General features: G+C 37.0%; 1 protein-coding gene across 1 annotated transcript in view; it reads left to right on the forward strand.

Moving 5' to 3' along the window:
- The window catches only part of Ptprd (protein tyrosine phosphatase receptor type D), a 171931-nt gene that overhangs the window by 112862 nt on the left and 38381 nt on the right, over positions 1–20688 (forward strand). Inside the window, exons 15-17 of the mRNA XM_028754605.1 lie at positions 161–336; positions 15301–15420; positions 15896–16050. Of these exons, the coding sequence (XP_028610438.1) occupies positions 161–336; positions 15301–15420; positions 15896–16050 (451 nt within the window). The remainder of the gene's footprint in view (positions 1–160; positions 337–15300; positions 15421–15895; positions 16051–20688) is intronic.

The following is a 20688-nucleotide window of genomic DNA, read 5'->3' on the forward strand; positions in this document are numbered from 1 at the left end:
TTAGAACATATTATTAATCTGTCTTAAAAATCCAAACTAAAATATATTGGATTAAATATGGATACTATGGGATAAAGTAGAGCATCACTGTTAAACCAGAATCAGACTGTTTTCTCTTGTGAGTTTTACATCTGGTTGACTAATACTCCTTGTTTTACAGGAATCCCAGGAAGTGACTATGTGAATGCCAACTACATAGATGGCTATAGGAAACAAAATGCCTATATTGCGACGCAGGGGTCTCTTCCTGAAACGTTTGGGGACTTTTGGAGAATGATATGGGAGCAACGAAGTGCCACAGTTGTCATGATGACAAAGCTAGAAGAAAGGTCGAGGGTAAGGATGACTGTCGACTTCTTCAAAAATCTTCCTTCCATCATCTTTACGTTGTGTATTTCATTCTATTGAGAAGCCACTTTCCCCTCAGGGTAGCACTTTTTAACAGTCAGTCATTGGAAATGGATGTCAAAAACTCTGATTGAACTATTTTTCAAAACTCTTCAACCCATCCTCTCCATCAAACAAAATTCTGCACATCCTTCACCAAGGTCTAGCCAGGCGGAACCTGGCATAGTCACAAATGCTATACTCTGCCCAACCTTTTCTGTTCCCTATCAGACACAGAACTAAGAAAAGAAGTCAAATGCCCAGATTTCATCCTCAAATACATTAGTATGAAAGATCAAGGGAATATCTTCATCAGCACTTCCAAATCTACCACTCCTACAAGATGTTCACCAATGAGCATTACTTAGGTGAAACTCACAACACAGAATTTAAAAGATTTTCATCAAGAATTTAAGGAATTAAAAACTCCTTTGGGAAAAGTCTGATTATACTTTCTCTTGCCCTTTAAGACCACACGTAGGAGGCTGATGTAGGACACAGAGTTTGATACCAATAGCAGCCATTCTACCCCAAAATCAAACATAACAATAAAGCTTGTAAATCTTTTTTTAAAGAAAATTCTTACATGTTACAGTAGTCATGGTTGCTACAGAGAAAATGAAAGTGATATCTGAGAAGATAATCGATTTGTTTAGAGAAAATGATTACTATGAACAAGAACCCGTGGAGATTTCTGCTCATGTATACTGCCCACATTGTCACCTTTTTCTTTCTAATAATCTGTTTATATGCTTTAAAATTCCTTGAAAAGGGCTCATAGTTAAATAATTCAAACCAATGCAGGGAAGCCAGAAAATGATTCTGTTTAAAACATGAAAACATGGCTAAAATATATACATACACGTGTGTGCACACAAGAAAGGAGAGAGAGAGAGAGAGAGAGAGAGAGAGAGAGAGAGAGAGAGAGAGAGAGAGAAATGTGTTGTGTGGAGGGCTTTCGCTAGTTTAGGCTTTTCCAAAATGAATAGATTTTAATAACAAATCATTTCTTGTTAAGGTCTAAGAAAAGAGTTTCAGTCACCATATGGGTCCAATATTACAGTCCACTGAACATTAGTTAAATATTGTTTGTTTGGAAATCTAAAACATCACACATAGCAGTATGCAATGTTCTCTATTGAATCTGCAATTTCCATACATTGCTGATGAAATTCAAGTATTAACCTTACGAATTTAACAAATGGGTATTTATATATTGTCACTGAAACATGAGGACATTCATGCTTACTTTGAGACTTCAGATAAAGGGTCTGTTTCTCTGCATTCAAGCATACTTACAGGCTGAAAGCCAGTTCCCCATGTAAGAGACAAATGAGATTATGTGTTCTTCCAGTACATAGCAGTTCCCTAAGCCTAATTGTATCAAGCACATGGGAGCCTACGGTTGCCCAGATAATTTAAAACATAAAAGCTCATATATAGAAAAATACTAGAAAGCTATACTGCCACCTTGAAAGTGGGAAGTATGGGCCTGCTTCAGCCAACCAAAAAAATTGTGAGATCTTTGCAAATACCTCATTCCATTTAATGGATGTAGAAATGTCTATTGCTTTGAAAGTCATGTTTGTTTTACATTTTACATGCAAAAACCAGTATGCATATAAATATATTCAAATCCCATGTGGTCCCAACCCAAATGATCCTTAATATATATGAGTTAATAATTATAACAACATGTAACTCATTAAGTGTACTGACATTTAATTAAAACCCATTTTATGTAAATTTTATAAAAGCTGATTGCTTCTATAAATTTTGCTTTTTCCATAAATTTTTATTTTTTTAAATAAATTATAAATTTTTGAATAAACTGAGACCCAGAATACTACTGACAGTCATTCTGAAAGCAAGGTCAGAGAGAGAAATTGAAGACCAACATTCTGGCCTCACAACACTTATCTTTGACCATCAGGCCATGCTACCTTTGACGTGCCTGTGAAACTGAGACAGCCGAACTTTTCTATTATAACATGCATGTTAATCTCTCCTACCAGCTCTGCTCTGCCTAGAGATACCAGCTGGTAACAAGCAGTCATTTGCAAAAGCTGTTTTCAGTAAAACACACATTTTATCTTGACACTGCAGGCCTTCATTAAACTATGCACAGAAACTTGTTTTGAAATAACCAAATGAAATTCTGCCCCTTTTCTTCCTAATTGCTTCTAATAATAAAGTTAGTTCTTACTGGCCCCACTGCCACTGCGACATCTGATGGTAATGAGCAGTTCCTGGCAGAAAGTATTGTGACTTAAATACCTGCAGTTTATCTTTTTGTTGCAGGCTACCTTTCTTTCCCCTTCAGACAGAGGAACTTATTTGGAAGTTACTAAATGAACCTTTGTTTGCTCCCTTCATTAATTACTCTTTGCTCTTGCGAGTTTGGCGGTCCGCTTTGTTAAATGGCCTAAGGAGGTCAATTAAATTGCTGTCCTGTGATTTTTATTCTGTGGTTGTTCAGCATGTTCCCAAGCTTATGATGACCTGCATTAGCCAGTAGGCAGTTGGGCAGTCTTACTCATCATCAATCTGACAAGACAGATGAGTCCTGACCTCCAACATCCAGTGCCCTTTGTTCGTCCTTTCTACACATTTCAGAAGAAGGACCAAGTGTCATGAGGCAGATTTAACAAGAATGCTGGTGGCTCAGAAGATTTCATCTGTGTGTCCATCTTCCTCCTCTTATCTTCCTACTTCATCTTTACCAACCCAGTTGCTCTTTCATCTACAGAAGCTGGAAGACCAAGGGATGAATTCCTGGTCTTTCAAACAAGAATGTGCATTAGATTTATTATAAAAACAATATTATGAATAGTGCTAAGTTCCTACAGGAATGTATAGTTCCCTACATTAGGAATATTGTAGGCTTTGTGTTTGACCTGAGAACTCAAGGGAATTCTTTACTCCAAACTTCCAACCTCAAAGCAAATATTGAACTAGCTTGGTTCTAGACGGATCTACATTTTTTTTAAGTTGGCTGTTTCATTTATTTATATTTCACATGCCATCCCCTTTCCCAATGACCCTCCCTAGAAACTCCTTATCCAACCTCCCCTCCTCCTTTTTGCTTTCATAACATTTTAATTATATGCAAGTATTTTGGTCAATTCTAGGTTGAGGAACTAGCAATACAATAGATGCAAATAGTCAAGAAACAAGCAAGACAATAAATACAAATAGTCAGAGAACAAGCAAGGCAATAAACAAAATTCTGTAATCGCTGTTTTTAAGGACTTATCAGGATGACCAAAATATTTGAGGCAATGTCCCTGTCCTAGCCCAAAGTCATTTTCATGTCTAAAGCCTACTTCCTTGTTCTAGCCTAATATTTAAATCTTGCCTGAAATTACTTCTTTGTTCTACCCTAATGTCAGCTTCCTGCCTGAAGCCCACTTCCTTGTTCTTGGCCAATGTCATTTTCTTGCTAAGCAGCCCATTTCCTTGATTTTGGCCCATGTCAGATTCTTGCCAAGCAGCCCCAAAGGCTCTCTGCCTCTCCCCCTTTTTGGCTCAGAATTTCAGTTATATTCATCTCATTTCAGTTAAACAAGTATACACATGTGATGTGCAAATGTGCATGGGAGGTGGGGTTGTACACGTGTGCACATGTTAATCAATTTTGGTGCAGCAGGAGACACATTCAGAACTGTCACCAGCAGCTTGAGAAGTTCACCTGTGCTTCAGGAACCTCCACTCAGGCAAAGTACAGTGTTTTACTTCATCACAATAAGCAGTTTCACTATGAGCCAGTGTGGCATACAGTAGTAGTTTATTAAAAGACAAATTTAACAGATTTAGTAACAAAGGCTAATAGAAAGGCAACATACTCAAGTATAGGTATGAGTTTCTGAAAGACCTAGAATAACAGGAAGAACCTTTGGTGGCTCTTAAAGTAGTATCTCAAATGGTTCATAGGAGTCTTTCCCCTTGAGGTGTTTTAAATCAGATTAAATATATATATATCTCCTTTGATGTAAATGGGAGTTTCTGATAAAATTCCTAGAAAATTACACCTTTACAGCTGGGAACATAAAGGACACATAGGCTTAGTTAGTCCTTACACAGTGTTCACTGCTGTTTAACATTAGAATGTTAACTTGGAATATCTGTATATAAAGGAGTATTGTCTCAGTGTTGGCAAGCTTCAGAATATTCTGAGATTCTTGATGATCAGCAAATGACAGATCTCTGCCTGACTCACGAGTAAGGAGCTCTTCTCCCTTTCCATGTCTCCATTTTTTTTCACCCTGTGTTTCTATCCTGCTCAATAATACTTTGTAAATGAGGATACTATTGACTATCGCCTTTGTGTCAGGAATTAAAAGGATAGGAGAGACATCATGCCATTATACATGGGGACATCACCATCTAGCAGTTTAAAGTAGATAGATATACTTTGCAGTCAGGTATCTTGGTCTAGATCTCAACTTTGGCCTTTCCTAATAGGAACATGGAAGGTAGCACATCTCCTGGCCCCTCAGAGTCTCCTTGGGTTGGATAATGGGCTACAGTGTAGCTCTTCTTTTGTCACAGAAAACACTTTCAGGATGAAGTGCTATTTAAAGCCTCAGTTATAGGTTAGTTATAGGGTTGTTTTCTTAACATTGTCGCTTCAAGGCTGGCTTCTAAATAACACATTGTGTTGCCAAATGAAATTAATTTGTTTCTCTGTTGTTAGCAGTGAAGCGTGAACAACCTCATAGAGCCACAGCACTTGAGGATTTCCATTCACTTTACCTGGTGCCTCATCTCTGAATTGTTCTCAGAGATGGAGCCAGACTTTTGTGCTAGCTTTCCCTCTAACATGCTTCTCAGAATTCAGACTTTAACAGAGTAAATATGTTAATTCTGCAAATAGATCATCAGAGGACATTCTTTTCTATCTATTGCTTTCATGTATCATCATGGCAAGATAATACCGTATGAAAACCATAATTCAGGAATCTAGTGGTCCTTGTCACTAAAGATAATATGGGCCACATTTCTGTTTGTTTCCATTTGTATTCCCACTGTATAACATTTCTTACTCGAACTGATCTGTTTTCCAGCTTGTTGTTTTGTCTCTGTATGGTTCACTTTCACTGGAGCTTGAGGTTTACCAATACTACTATGACCTTCAATGTCAGGATCTGTTCCTGAGACAAATGCTATATTCAATTGTTTGTGCTAAAAGTCTTATTGGCCTTTTGCTAGGAAACTGATAGTTCTTAGCATTGGAACAGCCAAAGCAGCCCTTATAAAAGACTGAAACCATCTGAGATCCAAGTTAAAAATTCAACTTCTTTGAATTTTCACATGAATTGAGGCTACTCACTCTCAGACAATTGTGGTTTTGAAAGAATCCTACAGGTCCATGAGGGTCTTTAAATTATTTGTGCCTATATTTGACTTCACTTCAGTTCCTAAAGAAACTTAGGGAAGACTGTTTAGTATAGCTTAAAATTCCAGGTTGCTGTCTGTCATTACCTGAAACTCAATTTGCAGCACCACTTACATAGTACTGAGGATCAAAAGCTGAATCCAATGCTTATACTCACATTCTCACTTTTCTATTTTTCCATAATTCAGGATCTCCTGCCTCTCTAGGGAATGCTGTGGACCTTCCTACCTCAATATGTGTAATCAGGCTGATCTTCCACAGAATGGAACCTGGTCTAGAAAAGCCCTCATTGACATTTTATTCACAACTGATTCTAGGTTGTCCCAAACTGACAATTAAAACTAACCTTCATACCAATACTAAAATAAAGTTGTAAAATGACTGTTTTTTACGAGTTTTACTATGGGAAATCAAGAAACAAACAAAAAGACTACATTCTGGGGTTTTTGAAGATAAAATATGATAGCTGTGTATTTAAATACACAGCTCGTTTTAAAACCGCTGGAGAATGTGCTGTGATAAAAGATATTGTGAGTGAGTTTTACTTCAGTTTCCACTGGAATTGCCAAGTCCTCTCAAGTTCTGCATAGTTCATTGATTCTGTAGCAAGTCATTTTCCTGCCCTAGAATGTGGTTTCTAATTGTTTCCATGTTTCATAATATGCCAATAAGCAGAAAGATCGGTCTGGGCAACCACACGGAGGGAAGAAAATCTTTGGAAAAAGTGAAGCACTGTTACAGTAAAACATATGCAGCTGGCCTTTTCACTCCAGGGTGTTATTTGTGGGTGACTGGGTGTACAATTGGCAGCCTCCCCCAAAGAATGAGTCTCCAAGGTATAATTGGCCAAGGTGATTCTTGGCTTAGGAAATGCCCTTATTCCCTGGATGATTGTCTACATTTTAACATTTTCCTTCCTCTGTGCACTTTTGGCTGGCTGGCTTCTATTTTATCTACCATCTTCAGGTAGATAAGACAGGGACTGAAGAAGTCTCCTTAGAAAATGCTTGAACAGCCTTACTGAATATTAGATGCTACGGTATCTGTGAAGAGATTTAGAGGATATCTGTCTTACACTTGGTCTCAGCAACCAGCCTTGGTTCACTCCTGATAGTTGAAACTATTGGTATAGATACAGTCTTTTAAGCCTTATGTTGGGAAATAACTGAGTTAGATAGAGATAGTGTGATGTGACTTAATGCTTTAAATGTTAGAGTTAGGGAGAGAAATTTTGACAGGCATCAAATGAGACATGATTTGAACTGTCAATTAGTTTTTAAAATGTAGTCCTAGAAGTAAGGAGTTCTATAATTTCAAAGTATCAAAATCGTATTTTCCATTGTTGCATGTTGAATCAGTTGATAACACCCATTACTAGTTCAGATGAAATGTTTTCTGCAATGGACCTTAGTTGCTGCTTAGGTCAGAGAAAAAGAAAAATCCCTCTTATCTCTATATTTTGGTATGTGTTAATGAATGGAGATCAGACACTGTCAAGGCATGGGAGACTGGGCTGGTATTCAGTCCTCCCTGAGTTAATAATATTTCAGGGGATTGGAATACCAAAGCTTGATATTTAGTCAGTGAACTAGTGACCTAATGACCACTTATCCTTCTAGTCCTTGAATGTCACCTTTGTAAATATCTGCAAAAAGCAAAGTGAGGTGGAGACATTTAGTTTTGTGACTTTAAAAGCAGTTGAGAGCAAGAAGCAGTTAAAACAAGCAAACAGACAGATTCTGGTCAAAATTTTTCTTCGGTTTTGAAAAACCTTGAGCTTGTTTTCTGAGCTTGAAGTTCTCTGGGGTTAAAATCTGACAGGATCACACTGAAGATTATAAATGGCACTGTTATTGTTTTCGTTGTTGTTATCGGTTTTAGAAAGCCTAGCCATGGCCAGTGGCAGACTAATTCTTGGCTTCTCTGGTTGTCAAGGTTCAGTGAGTTTAATGGAGAGCAAATGCTTTCCAAATGCCAGGTCTGTGTCTTCTTCCAGATAGAACTGGAAGCGCCAAAGGCCTTAAACATTTAATTTCTCAAATTGTAGCCCAAACCCTGCCTATCTAAGTGAACAGAAACTGCTTTTTCCTTAAGCAACTTTAGAAACAGCAGCACAAACATTGCCTCTGGAGTCTGCATGATGTATGGGAATGCTTTGGAAGTGCTGGATAGTTAATGTAAATGGGACACTGGCAACAAAAGGTATAAGGCTTGTGTTGGCAACCTGACAGATGTCTGGGGCATTATCTAGCAAGTTCCACACTCTTAGTGTTCTCATGTCTGTGTCAGATAAAAAAGAAAGAATCTGACCAATTCTTGGATACTGGTTAGCTTACCAAATTTTGTCCTTCCCCTCCCTAGCCATCTTCACTATCTGCAGTGCCCAGCGTCAGCTTAAAGCCATGTAGAAACATAACAATACATATCAAAATCTGCACTAGAGAAGCAGATACAACAGTTTCCAGTGACGGCACAAACCTCTCTGTCACCACATTCATGTCTAATCTTCTCAAGCTGGGTTAGGTTACTTAGTTTTTATGCATTGTGAAGTAATCTCCCTGCTGTCCAGTAACCCCAGTACAGTAGTCACAATTTATATTTTTTGTATTTTCTATCAATATGATTTCAGCATGGGAGAAGCAGTTTATGTACAGCTTTGTAGTCCCATCTCTGTTGGCTGGTCTATAGAAACTATTCATACATAGAATTACTCAGTCAGCTAATACAACTGCTTGGTAATTGTGGTTCTTGAATGTAACTGGTTCAAAGACTATGGACAGACCAGAGGCAGAGTTAACAATACAGCTATTGGGGCACCCATTTGCTCCTTGAGAGTTATTAGTGATGAGATCAATATGCAAAGATGCCAACAACTCATGTAAGAAAAGTTAATATCTAAGTGGTATTTGATATCACAGAATGATCTTTTGATTAGAGCAAAGTGCCTAAACTGAAGCTGTGGTGACTATCTGTTTAAGGGTATAAGTCGTTGGCAAAGCTCATAGGGAGTCCTCTGCCTCAACAGCTAGCAAGTACATCAAACAATAAAAGAACAACTTTTAAAACTTGGCAAATGATCCAGAAAGTTTTAGAGTGGTTCAGGAACTGGTAAGCTGTTTTATGAGATATAATTTCCATTATCTATGGACTATTTTTTAGCTTTATGATTGCAGATTTGAGAAGCTGTAAGTGCATTAGTGTCTCACAATTCTCTATTACTCACTGTGCATTTGTGATGGCCACTCAAGCCCCACTAAAGAATGGCCAAGAAAGATAAATTGAGAAAGGGAAGTACACAGTCTTTGCAACCTGGGAAATTATGTGGCCAAATAGTAATAGTTTAGTACAAAAAAAAAATAACACTTGCTGAAAAAAAATCAGAGTCATTGAACAAAGTATTAAACAAATCTGGTACTAACATAGTACCAGAAGTTACTACAATTTGTAAAACTTAACAATGAATTCTACTTAAAATATACCCTGGCACTTATGTGAAACTTTTTTTTTAATTTTCGATCATTATTAAAGGATCATTTAAAATGGAGTACAAAACTTTCATTTATCTTATATAATGCATCTCTTCTTGCTGTTTACTACTAACAGAAAATGCAGAATCTAACAGCCACTATGGCCACGATGGCTCAATATAGGTAGTCACTTTTAGCACTTTTACTATCTGGCTACCTTGGCTCCTTACCTCTTGCCCTATATTTGCTTCTCAAAGTACCCAGCAACACATGCATTTCAGAGCAGGAATGCTAGAACTCTGAGGAGTAACTGTTTGGTTACAAGTGGACTTCAGGTAGTGTAAGTCTTTAGTAAATTGAAATGAGCAAAAGTCGATTTCAGAAAGGGATGGACAATTTGAAAATAAGCCAATCTACACTACATTCCTGATTACAAAGCTGGCCACCTCTGTTGAGTACCACTGGGTGCCATTTTTAAGATAAGCCATATTGAAATGACCATGAACCTCCAAAGCAGGATGCTCCAACTCATTATAACAACACCTACCACATATGCCCAATGAGACCGTTTTATGTTGAATGCATTTAAATGATACTTGTTGTTTTGAGGTTTGAGGATGGTTTGTTAGAGTTTAAGAGAAAAATATGAGTACTCTAGCTGTGAGTCTCAGCTGCTGCTTATTGGAGGGAGATGGAAAAGAAGGAAGCTTAAGACCACAGTTTTTTAAACAACAAACAAGTCTGAGCAGCTACAGGAAAAAAAAAATGGTAGCAGGAGTCTTTAGAGAAAGAATGGGAGTGCCTAGAGAGTCATGGCAGATATGACTATGGTATTCAAAGAAGAAATAGAAATGAGACTAAAGAAGTTACAGCTTTTAAGTTAGAATTTATAGAGGTAAGCAGGCTGTGTAATCAACTCTTGGGGAAGAGGCTACTCATTTTACATATAGCATTAAGGAGAAAATTATTCCACCCATCTCCTCAGCATGTGTTAAGAGCTTTCTTCTGGTTGTTGTCCTAGCCATTATGAAGTGGTCAATTTGATTAACTCTTTAGGGGATGTTATTGTAATCTTACAATCACTGGGAAAGTTTTAGAATGTCATGTTTCTACCCAGCAGCAGACATAGAATTCACATCTCAAACTTTTGCTGGAGGAAGTAGCTTACCTTTAATTGGGCCTCCACCAAACCTTTTCACTTGCCTATTATATTTAAATCTTTTTTAATTGAACTAATGTTTTCATTATTTCCTTGAGAGTTTTGTATGCTTTGGTCATATTTACCCACTGTTCCTCCCAGATCCATTCTTTCCCTACTTGCCTAATTTCTTGTCCTAATTTTATTTAAATCTTATCAAGTCTGATTTATGCTGGCCATATATTTCTGGATGTATGGTTTACATAGCAGTGGATATAGATTTAGAAAAAAGTGGACTCTCCCTTTTCCAGTTGCTCTCCATTGCCAGTAGTTCCTTGGCTAGGAGTGGAAGTTTGTGTCTACCTCCTTAAGATTTAGTTTGGCTTGTGTCTCCATTGGTCATGTTCATGCTGTCATAACCACTGTGAATTAGTGTGTGCAGTTGTGCTGCTATCATCAGAAGACAATGTTTTCTTATAGTCATCTTTTGTATCTTTTCTGTTATGACATTTCCACCACCTATTTCAAGAGAATACCTGAGATTAGGATATAGATGATGGTGATCCAGATAGAATCCTACCAGTGATGAATGAATAAGTGTTTTCCCTTTCTATACATCAATGCCAGAATTTGTATTTCTTGCTTTTTTATCATAGCCATTCTGACTGGCGTAAGATGAAATCTCAAAGGAGTTAATTGAATTTCCCTGATGCCTAAGGATGCTGAACACACACACACACACACACACACACACACACACTCGTGCACGCGTGTGTGTGTGTGTGTATCAGCCATTTGTATTTTATCTTTTGAGAACTCTCTGATTCTCTGATTAGATCCATGCCCTATTTTTAATTGAATGTTTATTCATTTTTAATTTTTTGAGTTCTTTGTACATTCAAAAAACTAACTTTTACAGATATATAGCTGACACAGATCTTCCCCTGTTTTGTGGACTGCCTCATCAAGTTGAATAATGATGTCTTTTACTATCCACAGTCTTTTTAGTTTTATTGGATCTCACCTATTAATTTTTGTTCTTAATGCCTATGCTACCAGTGACTTGTTCAGAAATCATTTCCTGTGCCAGTGATTTCCAGTGTCTTCCATACTTTCTCCTCCATCATATTTAGTCTATTGGATCTTCAGTTGAAATCCTTGATTCATTTGTAGTTGAGCTTTTTACAGGGTTTAGAGATAAAGATCAGGTTTCCTTCAATTGTGATCAGCAACTTCAATTAAAATGTTTAATAGACATGAAGAGAATGTATGTCCTTGTCTTGTTTCTGATTTGAGTAGGAATATTTTGTGGTTTTCTCCATTTATGTTGAGATATCCCCCCTGTATTCCTGTTTTCACCAGAACATTTATCATGAGTGACTATTTTCTCATGGAGGGTGTCTTAAGATGTTATTGCTGTGAACTGACACCACGACCTTGATACTGGCATCTCCAGTACACTTGGGTCTTTTGCTAGAACTACGCTTCACCAATAGACTCTCATAGGCTCTCTTTGTGGTGCCAAGTCTCAGCTTCTTTGAATGACCCTTGCACTTCTGGCCATCAACTGCAACTGAGGCTACACCTTCATCAATGTCCTTCCCTCACAGTGCCAAGCCTCAGCTGTTCTCCATAACCTCTTCTTATCTTTAAAACCAATACCACATGGGTGATTCTGACAAATTACCAAGTCCAGCTGTAGCATGAGGTACAACCTTGGATATCTCTGGAACACAGCTTCTTTGTGCTCCTAGAAAACACTTCCCATAAAATCTCACCTCAGTGATGCTGATCTTTTCTTAATTGATACTGATTTCTTAGCTCCAGTTAAAAAGCATCAATTGTACCAGTAGTCCCTTCTATTTTTGACTCTAAACCCAGAGCCACATGGCCACAGCTGCCAAGTTTTGCTTGCAGGAGCTGGAACGTGGCCCCATTGTTCTCTTAATACCAGCTCTCTGTTTTCCAACTCCTGCACTGCCTAAGTTTGGCTGTCCTAGAACTCTGTAGACTGACCCTTGAACTCAGAGATCTGCATGGTTCAGTCTGCTAAATGATGGAATCAAAGGTTTGTACCAGGTCTGGAATTACACTTTTCTCTACTTGGAAATTTCTCTATACCAGGCTATCCTTGAACTCATAAATATGCTTGCAACTGTCTCCTGGAATTAAAGGTACTACCATGCTTGGACCTAAGCTTAGCTGGGTGGGATCTTGCCTCAAAGTCACCACTGCCTTAATCTGTTTATCTCCCTGAACATAGGATTTCACTTCTTGTTGCCCCTTTATCACTTGAACCATACATTCCATCTGCATTGATCCTTGAGCTTTAGGTTATAGAGTTTTGCTATAGATGTATCCATGGGATTGGGTTCCCAACTCTGCATTTAGATTGGTCATAATTTTCATAATGGTCTCCAGCTGTTTCAAAGAGAAATTTTCTTCTGAGGGGTGAATTTATATATTAATTTACATATAAAGTTTTGGTGGTCAGTTCTGAAAACCTGCATACAAGTAATACTATACTAACTGAGCAGATTAGATAGATAGATAGATAGATAGATAGATAGATAGATAGATAGATAGACATATAGATAGATAGATGATATAGATAAAGATATAGATATAGATGATATAGATATAGATGATATAGATATAGATGCATGCATATATGAATATAGGCATAAACATATATGTCTGTAATAATAATTAGTGAAAAGAGCTCATGAATTTAAAAGAGAACAGGGAGAAATACATGGAATGGTTTGAAGTGAAAAACAGAAAAGGGAAAATGACGAACTTATAATATCAAAAAAAATAAAAAAAATACTTTTAAAAACTACCTTAATTGTACACCAAAAGTTCTTAAACAAAAAGTAGTAAATCTCTTTGAAACACTAATTTTTCTCATAGTCTTATACATTGTACTATGATATAGGAATGAGAAAACACTTGTGTAGTATAGGGCTAAAGACCTAAGCCTTAAAGTATTATTTAGTACTAAATGTAGACTCTTAACACTGTGAAATCAGAAGACATCTGTACAAGCTACACTGAGAATGAGTCAAAAGGGAAGACCAGGATGGGGATAAATTGCTGCCATTGCTGATTTGGGCTTGAGGGGGCACCTTTTATCCTACACAGACACCATCCATGTACATGTACACAGCATGAGCCTACAAAGTTATTATATCCACTGCAGCAAGACATCAGCTTTTTTCATGTTTTTAAAAATTACTTTGGCCTAATTTTTGTGGACTTTTTCCATGAGTTATTGTTCCTTAAGTATTGTGATTCCTTTCAACTAGTACTTTGGTAAGTTTGTCACGTATGGTGTAGGCTTAACAAATGGTCAGGTGATACGTGGAAACTACCTTTCCTTATGTGTTTCTTTCCCTTTGATTTGTAACCTATGATAGAAATAAAAACACCAGTTTATTTTGTGAATGTAGAAAACATATAAAGTATTTTAATATTATTGCAACTCGTTTTTCATCTGATTTGAACCCTTTTGTTTTGCTTGTTTAGTCAAAGAGGTGATTTTGTGTGGTCTCACAGTTGAAAGGCAATGGAATCAAACCTTATGAATTCAGTTTCTACATGCTAAATAGGTAGATACAGAGTACAGTGTCTCCCTGCTTTTTCTTCTCAGTGAAATTGTCTAGTAGGTGAAACCTTTTCCTTTTTAGAAGGTCTGATATCTATGCAGAAACAGCCTGAGTACCAGAGGACACAGACCAAATGCAAACCGAACGACAGAGACATTGAGTCTGTTGCTAATATTTTATTAAGCTGGAATGCAAATAATTATATAATAATTATGTTTACTAGACCACAGATTTCTATTTCTCTAGTGTCTATGAGAACAATGCCTATTACCTTTGTATAGTTCAAAAACCATACTTTCTATTCTTTTCAAATGAAGGATGTGTTTCCTAATGTGTACCAATATCGCTCCTTTGCTTGCAGAGATGTATTTCCTTTAGTTACTGTGAAATAGCACTTCCACATTTCTTTTCTCTGTGGCAGAATGGGTAAATATTTTCTGACCTATGACCTCACTAGAAAATATAATGCCTCTGTCATTTTTATTACGCTTTTTGCTGCATTGTGGGCACATGCAGTAAATCTGAGGCTTATAGCAGAGTTGGAATTATTATTTGTCACATCTAAACTAATTGGGTTGAGTAGTTCTTACATGGACTGTTCCACTCCACATGGAAATGGTAGGTCATTTATCTTAAATGAATGAATTGTACTACTTAAACCACACTGCTATAATAATCCTCCAAAACCATACTTAAAGAACAGACAGATTGTTCCCATAGATGCTACAGATTTCATTTGTTTTGCATACAAATACCATTTATCTTGTATGTTAAGTAACACTTATTATGTTGTGTATTACACTTTGATAGATTTTTCAAATGATTTCAACTTTTCTTTAAGCAAGTATATTTGTAAATTGTGAGAGAACATTGTGGAATTATGTGTGCCTGTAAAACCTTGATGGATGAATGCTATCTAGCCATGTATTTTAAATGTCTAACTATAATCTTTCTGATGTGAATCATAGTGTCTACCAAATAACAAATGTGTTTTCCCCAAGCATTCTAAAATTTCAAATATCTCCATCCCTATTTTATTCAGCAGCGATCTGCAACTTATTTTTTTCCCAGAAAATTGAATCTGTTACTGCTTAATATTTCTACCAGTTTTTTTTTAAATGTGGTTTATATTGGCATCAGAGCAGTAATTTACATATTTGGGGATAATAAGAAGGCATGCCAGAAAAAAGATCAACATAAAATGAAATGTAGAAAAGCTGTTTTCCTTCAACAGCAACTCAAAAAGCAGCTAAGAGAAGAGTTGATGAGCATCTGGCCTGAATGTGTCACTTCTTTCTTTAGGTAAAGTGTGACCAGTATTGGCCCAGCAGAGGCACAGAAACTCATGGCCTGGTCCAGGTGACGCTGCTGGATACTGTGGAGCTTGCCACATACTGTGTCCGGACATTTGCACTTTATAAGGTTTGCTCTTTGTCTTCTTTCTCTTACCCTGTTTTCCCTATTATTTAAAGAAACTAAATCCCTCAAGCCTTTTTACTTAAATTTTGGTCCCACTGGCAACAAAGGAGAGTGAGATCATTCTTGAATTTATCATCCAGCTCCGTTTCTTATGGACTGGTGTTTTATCAGTAACTATGAAACAAATCTGTGTTCTGAAGAAAGATTCCCCAAAATGGAAGAACTAATGCTTTCTGTAAATAGACAAGAGCACTCCAGATGGTTGAAGCCAGATGGCAGAGTGTTTCTCATGTGACAAGCTTACCTGCCTGAGCAAATACTGATCATTTAGGGTTAGCTCAGGGCTTGGTCTGCAGGTATTGTGTGTTCAAAGGCTATACCCTAAAAGGAAAGACTTGAGATAGCATAGTTTAGTGCTACTCATGATTAGCTGCTAAGGTTAGAAAGCAGCATCTGAGCAAATGTTCCTGTGTCACAGAATGGTTCGAGTGAGAAGAGAGAAGTAAGACAGTTCCAGTTCACCGCCTGGCCTGATCATGGTGTTCCAGAGCACCCCACACCTTTCCTAGCTTTCTTACGAAGAGTCAAAACCTGCAATCCTCCTGATGCAGGGCCAATGGTTGTACACTGCAGGTAAGGACCATTGAGAACATTTGGCTTATTTTCAGCCAGAAGGACTGAGGGAAGAAAGAAGCATAAATTACTCTACATGGAATGTTCCTCCTTGCAGATTCTTGATTCTGGGAGATGGTAAACACATTCATTCAAATGGCTCTTGCTAACTGAGTCCTATACTGAGATCAGTAGAAAGACTGGATAAAAAGGATATATATGGATATGGATATGGATATGGATATAGTATGATTCCCCATTACCACCCCACCCCACACACTGCCCATACACTGCCATCTCTTTGATGCAAAAATAAATAAATAGATAAATACAAAGTTAAGTGTATGAGGATAAACAAAACAGAAACAATTACATTTTAACCTTATAACAAGGGTTAAATTTTATCTTTTTAATGGAAAAATGTTCTTTCAAAATATTTTTAATGAGTTTTTCAGTGGGCTCTTGTGCGCTGAATTAGTATAACATTTTTACTCTGCAGGCAAAGTGGGGAAGACCACAATGCTGTGGTCACTTGAGCTTTCAATGGAAGATGTGTTAATGTAAAGACAGATGCATTGTATCTATAATTAGTATCAGTTAGCATACAAGAAATGCACAATCTTGGTCTTGTAAATGAGTTTATAAAAGACATGGAACTTGTAACAAGTTTTATTATGTACATCAAAATGAGGAATTTTTCTTGAAATGTAAAACATACACCTTTCGTCAACTTTGACTGCCATCCTCTATATCATCACACTGTCTGTATATGTTAATGTTAATACATTTTAACACTCAGGACATCTCTTCAGGATACCTGATTTCCTCTCAAATGTCCCTCCTACTAACAAAGTGTTCAAGATGCCTACTTAGATTCTGTACATTCTCTATCACTGGGCATATTCTGTTCTGTGACCCTGAATGAATATGCTCATGTAATTTCACAAAGGCTCCTTATAATATGAGTAATTCAGTATGTCTTCTTGAACAAGGGAAGAAAATTAAAGTGTGGAAGTTTATAATAGAAAGACAAGAAAAATACACTATGAACCTACTTATATCATAAATTAATAGCATAATTTAGGTTACATATTATAGGGTAATGTAATAGACCCTCAAAATGAGACCATTGGCAGACAATGCAGAATGAAAACTATATAACTACTGACCTGCCTGTCTCCCCAACAAAAGTAGCTGCTAAACAATAGCCTGGGGAGTTCCTGAATGGGATACAATGGCACCTGATAGAAGCCAGTAATAGAACTAACTTGTGTTAGTGACTGACACCTTATAATTTTGAAACTTTTTCATGCATTACTTTTACTGATATTCCAATTTTAATAGAGAAGCTGCACTATTTGAGAGGAGCACTAATAGCTAAATGTAATGCTTCATTCATCCCATGTCTCGTTACCTGGTTCTAGCTCCTTCACACATAGGAGGAGGGTCTCTAAGGACTGGATATCAGTTGACATTCTCTACGTGATTATAAAGCATCAAATCATTTTTATTGTTTGAGCGAGTGGTTTTGTGTAGTGAAAGCCAAGTCTTAGTTTCTTGCTTGTTAATTTCAGAGAATATCCTGCGCTTTGCAATATAAACCATTTTAAAAGCCTCAAACAGCTAATGTAGCTGGTTACATGGGTGCCCAGTTGGCACAAGCTAAACTTGATTATAAAGATCACGTGGGAAGTACACAAGACATTTTCAGATGGAGAAGCAGGAAATCAGCCTCAAAAGAGAAATGCTGCTTTTATAGGCCTTGTGCCAGTAAGAAGCACACCACACACACACACACATAGCACTCACATAAAGAGAGAGAGGGGGAAAGAATTATAGACGTAAAATAATGACAAATTGGGGGAAAGTAATTTGGAAGTTTCTATTGAACAATCATATTGTGATTTATTATATTAAAATACCATCCTGGGGCTGGCAAGCTGGTTCTGTGGGGAGACACACATGCTATCCAAGTTGAGTTTAATCCCAAGAATCCACATAAATGTAGAAGAAAAGAACTAGACTTCAAGTTTATCTTCTTAGGTCCACCTGCCCATTATGGCTTATGCATGCCCTTCTTCAAAATATTCATAAATGCTTTGTTTAGGGGAATACTACATTTTCCCCCTAAATATGTGCTGCCATTTCTTTAAGTTAATAATATCAGAAAATGGGTGGCAAAGTGTTCATGGGTGAGTAATAACAGAGCAATCAGAAATGGTACATTTGTATGAAGGTGCCATGAACCCCAAGTTAACTCCTTTAAATAAAAATTCTCTTTTTAGTTAGATTGATACCCAAGAAAGTTATTTTGAACCCGTCTGAAAGCAGTAAACACTATACAGAAAGACACAGTTATGAAGTCACCGAGTGAAACTGTTCACCATGATCATGTAACAATCACAAAGTATTCTTGAATGTCTAAGTTTATCTTATGATATACTCAGACATGTTTTTCTTTATAGAGAAGAAACAGTGATAACCCAGACTATCTCCAACAAACATACCAAGAACCAGGGAGAATGGGGAAAAGCCAAAATATTCACCTTCACCAGAGGTTCTATTAGTATGGGTGGGCTGGAAATAAGGGGAAAAAGCAACCAAGTAAAGAGTTTTACAAATATTGCATATAAAATACCCCGTGACACAAAGATGCTACTAGTGCTGTAAAAATTTGTCTCATATGTTTAAAACTACCCATTCTAGGCTCCATTCTAATTCCTAATGTCCCATTCAAACTTTTCCTCTGGGCAGAGACCATATTTTTGCCAAATGTGATAGTTTTGTAATGATTATAATCTGAAAGAAGAGACCAGGATTTTCCATAAACCTGGAAATTTTATTTGCATTTGTAAAAAATACTATTATCTCTAGATAAGAAGGTGGATAGAATATACAAATTATATGGGTTTATATCCTCTCAAACATTTTAAGGTGATGGGAAATATTGTACCATGTGGAATTTGGGATCCCAGACATTGTTCATCACATACAAACTATTCTGCATAAAACTCACATGTTTAAACAAATCAAGCAACAGGGTGATGCAAAGCAAAATGTTGAGTCCTCCATATTGATTGTACAATTTTATAAGAGATTATAATTGTGCCAATGACAGCATTAAAAGGAATTGTTTCCTCTCTTCCTCTTCTGCCAATCCCTGCACCCCCTGACACATACAAAGTATAAAAGTCAAAGTGGAGAAAGAATTTGGAGTGAAGTAGTTCTCTAGCTGCCCGGTAAAGTATAAATTCTGTTAGGAAACCACTAAAGACATAAAGCCATGAGGCCCATGGTGTAAGAAGCTGACTTCACAGTTGTGCATCAGGCCTGTGCCATTACTGTCCCTGCAATGATGACTAAAATTGCCATTTCCACTCCGTGTGCAAGTAGATCAAAGGGCTCACTTTTATGTAGGAATACAGTTATCTAAAGATTATCTTCCCACTATTTATTTGATCTGACAGGTTGATATTATCACTATCCTTGCTTTGGAGTGGGGGTGTCAGGGAGAAAATTGAGAATAGGAAAGTTAAAAGATTTGCTGATACAGTCTGCCCAACTGGAAGCAAAGTCTGAAAGAGAATCCATGTTTTCTTCTTTTAAGTTTTCTGTTCTCTTCTCTCTGGGCACCTTTAAGGGTTTTGTGTTTGGCAATAGTAGTTCCTTCCAAGTATTGTTTATATATTAAATAAGAGACTACATGTAAATGTATAAATTATTTAGATACTTGCCACATATAAACAAGTAAGTCAGACATGGTGATGCAGTCACAAAGCAGAGGCAGGTAGATCTTTGGACTTTGAGGCCAGCCTAGATTTTCTAGCAAGTTCTAGGTCAGCCAGGGTTACACAATCTTAAAAAAAAAAAAAAAGCAACAAAAATGTAACTAAATGTTTGCAGTTACTGATGTTTTAGAATTATTTTATCCTAGTACTATAGAATAGTATCTACTATTAATAGTGTTTATTTTCAGAAAAGTAGGCTAGAGTTCTAAGCACTGTGTGATTGGAAACTGTATTTGAAAATATACATCCACCTTGATTGGGAAACACATAATGCTTTACAGATATAATAATGATTGTATTCTGCTTTAAATTTCACCCAATAGAAATAAGACAAGGGATCCCAACTCCAATACCGTTGACACATTAGATCACATGGCTGTTGTTAAAGCCTTTCTATACAGGTCAGGCATTCAGCAAATCCTTTGCCTTTCCCCACTAGGTGAGGATAGTACACCTCTCCCATTTTGACTGTTAAAATTTTCCTCCAATATTGCCAAATGTCCTCTGGCAGGTAAAATCACCTCTAGCTGAGAGGCCACTATGATATTTATGGTAATGAATATATTCCAAAACCTTTCACTTTTTAAAAAATTTCCTTGACAGGCATCCTCCTTCTACATACTTGAAGAAGTCATTATGAAATCTGCTTTAATAAATGATTTCAGAGCATACTCAGAAGAAGACTCATTACTTGACTCATCAACAGCACTCTCTACCACACAAAAAAAAAATCCTTGGCACAGGAAAAAAAATCAACCCTTAAGGACAAAGATGTCCCACCATCAGTGAATTCAAAGGAACAGGCCACCAGCTCTTTACTGCCAAGAAAGAGTTCCAGAAATATTTTTGCACCATGGCAGAATTGCTGCAA

This window comes from Grammomys surdaster, unplaced genomic scaffold, assembly GCF_004785775.1.
Source record: "Grammomys surdaster isolate TR1022 unplaced genomic scaffold, NIH_TR_1.0 126029, whole genome shotgun sequence".
Lineage (NCBI taxonomy): Eukaryota > Metazoa > Chordata > Mammalia > Rodentia > Muridae > Grammomys > Grammomys surdaster.